Below are 5,199 nucleotides of genomic sequence, written 5' to 3'. Positions count from 1 at the left end.
CGTCTCAACGGATGCATCACTGCCCTCGGGAGATTTATCTCTCGGTTGGCGAAAAAAGCACTCCTATTTTTCAAGATCTTGAAGAAGACTGGTCCCATGGAATGGACGCCGGAAGCAGAAGGTGCCCTCCAAAGTCTAAAAGAATATCTTGCCTCCCCGCCAATCCTTGTCGCGCCTCAGCCACGCGAATCCTTATAGTTGTACAACGCTGCAACGACTCAAGTGGTGTGCGGGGCCTTGGTGGTTGAGCGGGAGCAAGAAGAAGTGCCAGAAGCAGGTCTACCGGAGACAACTGCAGCCGCTGAAGCCCGAGAATCAAAGGCCCCCGGCAAGAGGTTAGTGCAGCAGTCTGTGTATTTCATCAGCACTATTTTGCGGGATGTGTTCGGGAACGTTGCATGGAAAACAAAAAAATTCTACGCACATGCAAGATCTATCCATGGAGATGTATAGCTACGAGAGGGGGAGTGTGTCTATGTACCCTCGTAGACCGTAAGCGGAAGCGTTAGAACAACGCGGTTGATGTCGTCAAACAACTTCACGATCCAACCGACCGAGCACTGAGCGTACAACACCTCCGCGTTCACCACACGTTCAGCTTGGTGACGTCCTCGACTTCTTGATCCAGCAAGACGGCGAGGTAGTGGGGGTCGCCGGCGGAAGGGATGGAGTGGTGACGTAGGAGGTGGTCGTTCGCTGCAGGTCGGGGGTCGAGGGATTGTGGGGAATTGTTCGAGCTCAGCGCTGGGAGATTCAGTGGGAGGGACGCGACGGGACGGAGGCTAGGGTTCACCCAATCGGGTGCCCTCTTCGCCTTACACGCAGCCCATCCACCCACAAAGATCCACACAAGGGCATACACATCGAATGGCGAAAATGCCCTCGATGGTCACCCAAATCTATAGGCGGTGGCACACCCTTCCTACAGACAAGGGCAAGCATCGGTGCACCACCCTCCGCAGTCCCCGGCGGCTGGAGCTCACCCTGGCCAGGCCCCGTATGTCACTGTGATACACAAAGGCAGCAAGAGTGTAAAAACGAGGCACTATTTATTGCTAGTCACATCAGACTCGATCCAACGGTCAGGATCATTTCGTCTGAAGATCCAACAGCTGGGATATGTTTGGACACACAATCCGACGGTCCACATTGCAAGTGCCCTGAGAAGGGTCGATACTTGCCTGGACTCGGACAATGGGATACTCATTCTGATGGACTATATATATGCCAGCCAAATATCTAGCTAAATCATGAGATATCCATGTACATTGTCACACGTATATCACTACACACCTAGTAGGATGCAATTCATTAATGTTTTATATTGTTTCATCTTTCTCTTCACATGACGAATGCATGCACGCACACCATGTGTGGCTCTCACTCGAAACGGCTGCACTGTTGTGTACGTTTGAACCTCGCCAAATTAACCATGCATTTTCATTAGAGTTTGTGATGTAGTCAAAAGAGGCCCCGGTGCAGTGATGGCCATGCTTTGTCTTTGTGTGATTTTTTTCTAAATCTTATTTTTATTCTTAGATGCTCTTAACATTTTCGAAACATAGGGAGTATGAGTACTCCGTCGACATAATGATCCAAGGCTTGTTGCATGCCCATACAGAACGTGCATGGACGCAGCGTGACTATTTGGACGGTACTGGCATGCGTTGCTTTTGCTGTTGCGGGGAGGAGAATGAGCGTGATCGGCGTCGTCCTGCAGCTTCCGCCTCGAGGAGCCGTTGACTCGCAACATTCCAGCAGTTGGCCGCGAGCGACGAGAGCAAGCATCCATTGTGTTGTGACTTGTGACAAGGGAAAAGTCGACGCCGACATCGAGGTGTGCGGCTGTACCCGCGGCCGGCAGTGGTAGTCGGGATTTCACAACTGGGATTCAGACTTTCAGAGACGAAAGCTGCCTTGGTGCTTTGAGATCCGTACTGCCAGGTATCACTCAAAGAGTGGGTCTCCAGATTAGAAGTATACGACCCACTCCGGTGACTCGCACACGACCATCGCCATCAGCGCCGCCCAGACGGCCATCACGACGAGCGCGGTGAGTGCGATCATCCAGGTGCGCCACCGGTCCTCATCCACCGGGATGACATGCTTCGATTATTGTGGCAATGGCGCAACGCGTGCTTTGGCAGCCACGACGATGCCACGATGGCAGCCTGGCTACTTCGACAATGTTGTGACGACATCTTTTGAGGTCGTGGTGTGCTCTGATGGTTGCAGCGATGCTATAGCGTCAACATGTTAGTTTCAATGATGTTGCGATGATGTGCTTCAACGGACGTAATAGGTGCTTCCACAACCATGGCGGTGCTACGACGGCAACTCGGCTGCTTTGATGATGTTGCTACTGCGTGCTTCAATAACCTTGCCGATGCTGAGATGAACCGCGAAAGTGGTGTGCTTCAGACGGTCATGGCAATGCTGCGACGCCGTGCTTTGACGACTGTGTCGATGGTGCGGCAGCGTGCTTTGGCGTCCACGGTGATTCCGCGATGGCAGCCTGACTGCTTCGACAATGTTGCGATGACATGCTTTGAGGTCGTGGTGCGCTTTGACGGTTGCGGCGATGCTATAGCGGCAAGATATTTGTTTCAGTGATGTTGCGATGATGTGCTTTAGCGGCCGTGACAGGTGGTTTAGCAGCCGTGGCGATGCTATGACGACAACCCAGCTGCTTCGATGATATTACGTGGCGATGCTACGACGGCAACCCAGCTGCTTCGATGATGTTGTGACGGTGTGCTTTGACAGCCGTGTCGATGTTGTGACAAACCGCGATGACGGCGTGCTTCGATGACCGCGGCGAGGCTCCGACGAATGCCCAACTTCTTCGAGGATGCTGCGACGATGTGCTTCCCAGTCGTGGCAGTGCTGCCACGTTGGCACGGCTGTTTCGACGATGCTACGACGGCAGCCTGGCTGCTCCATTGATGCTGTGATGGTATATATGCTTGGACGACAACGACAGCGGCCGAGGCGTCAAAGATGCTACTCTAAGCATTGCTATATCGAAGCAATGATGACTCCATGAGCTTTCTAGTATCAAATCCAACAAACACCCACAATGAACGTCAAAAGAGACTCTTTTGTGCTAGTGAACTTTAATAGTAATAAATAGTTTGGAGACCCATAGGTTGTTATTCGCTATTTAACTGAATGGATGTTTCAGGATTTTCATAGATAATAGATTTGTATTTGTGTCTTATTTTTTCTATGCGTTCTTAGATTAATCATTACATGCAAGAACACAGACAGCACGATATATAAGTATACTAGGAGGTTTACCACGTCAAATAATTGTGTAGCAACCCTTGAGAACAAATGATAAAAACACACACTAGGATTTGGCGACAAAATCCAAGCTTCTTGTAAAGGTTGACACTTGGAGAGATGAGCGATGTAACGACAGCTGCTACCTATCTGTATCTATACTGGTAGAATTTTTGAAAATGGTAGTACGACTGTCCTATGTCTATGCTGCCATAAGGAAGTCCGCCCATATCCCGTGCATGGTTCAGGCCGGCACCCTAGATTTGATTATACTACGCTAGTGTATTACTATTAAATTATGAAAGTACCACGTCAATCCTCCGTCAGTTTGTTTGTTTCCACATGTTATCCAGATGAATATATATGGAGGCCATAGGTTACCAATTAAGCTATAACATGGTGAGGAGCTTGCATCAAACCAACAAGGGAAACAATGGAAATAAGGCTGGTGCTTATCGTTGCGTTGTGCTCGAGTGCTGCTACCATAATTACGTGTAGTAGCGCAGGGCTACACATGGAGCTCATCCATGTTGATGGCAAGGGGAACTACACAGTGGCGGAGCGCGTGCAGCGCGCCATGGCCAGCAGCCGGCAGCGCCTGACGTCCTTTGTCGACGTGAGCGCACCGGTCCACTGGAACACCAGCCAGTACATTGCCGAGTACCTGATCGGCAACCCACCGCAGCGCGCCGAGGCCCTCATCGACACCGGTAGCGACCTCATCTGGACGCAGTGCTCCACCTGCAGCCTCAAAGGATCCTGCGTCATGCAAGGCCTGCCCTACTATAACGCGTCCAAGTCGGACAGCTTCCACCCCGTGCCATGCAACGACACCTTGTGCCTAGCCAACCGGGCGCACTCGTGCCGCCAGGATGGCAGCTGCGCTTTCGGGGCCTTCTACGGCGTTGGCGACGCTAGAGGGTCTATCGGCACGGAGGTCTTCGCCTTTGAACATGGTTCGGTGACGCTCACGTTCGGCTGCGTCGACACGCTGCAGTTCACTCCGGGGTCCCTTGACGGGTCGTCGGGCCTCATAGGGCTTGGCCGTGGCCCCTTGTCGCTCGTCTCTCAGATAGGTGCCAGCAAGTTCTCTTACTGCCACACCCCCTACCTCCGCAGCAACGTTACTCCCGGTGCCAGGAGTCACCTTTTCGTCGGCGCCTCGGCGAGCCTTAGCGGCGGCAGCCCTGTGATGTCCATGTCTTTCGTGCAAGGCCCTAAAAAGTACCCATTCTACTATGTCCCACTCATCGGGATAAGCGTTGGACAAACAAGGCTTTCTATCCCACCAATGATGTTCGCTCTGAAACCAAACGGCACCGGCGGCGGTGTCTTTGTCGACTCCGGTAACCCCACTTCGGTTCTGGTCGATGGGGCGTACAGGCCTCTGAGAGAGGAGCTCCGGAGGCAGCTACACGGGAGCCTCCTGCCGCCACCAGCCGGCAGTGGGATCGACTTGTGTGTGGCAGTGGCGCAGGAAAAGGCAGTGCCGTCCATGGTGTTCCACTTCAGTGGTGGAGCGGACATGGTGCTGCCGCCAGAGAATTACTGGGTGCCGCTGGATGATTCCATTTCATGCATGGTGATGCATAAATCCAGCAGCGTGAGCATCATCGGCAACTTCCAGTTGCAGAACATGCACTTGCTGTACGACCTTACTAAGGAGGAGCTCTCTTTCCAAACTGCCGACTGCAGCTCACTGTGATCACGCCCACGTTAATTGTACGCATGCATAAATATGATTGCGAATCGAGATTCTTTGGTAAGTATTTGTGCCATGTGCATTGAAAGGGATACATTTAATTCAACACATGCATATGTCACTACTAGAATCTGGTTTTGTGCCGAGTTCCAGAACTTTAACGAGTTCATTCTATCGTGGAAGTTGGCAAGCTTGTGTCTGCTGACTTTGAT

General features: G+C 52.0%; 1 protein-coding gene across 1 annotated transcript; it reads left to right on the top strand.

Moving 5' to 3' along the window:
• Positions 1 to 3,718: 3,718 nt before the first annotated feature.
• Positions 3,719 to 4,990, top strand: LOC123156572 (aspartic proteinase nepenthesin-1-like). The gene has a single exon (XM_044574732.1). It carries the CDS (start codon positions 3,719 to 3,721, stop codon positions 4,988 to 4,990), a length of 1,272 nt encoding a protein of 423 aa, XP_044430667.1.
• The last annotated feature ends 209 nt before the right edge of the window (positions 4,991 to 5,199 follow it).

This window comes from Triticum aestivum, chromosome 7B (genome assembly GCF_018294505.1).
Source record: "Triticum aestivum cultivar Chinese Spring chromosome 7B, IWGSC CS RefSeq v2.1, whole genome shotgun sequence".
NCBI lineage: Eukaryota > Viridiplantae > Streptophyta > Magnoliopsida > Poales > Poaceae > Triticum > Triticum aestivum.
The sequence above is the reverse complement of the archived record's forward strand: the minus strand, read 5'-3'. Positions and strand labels throughout refer to the sequence as shown.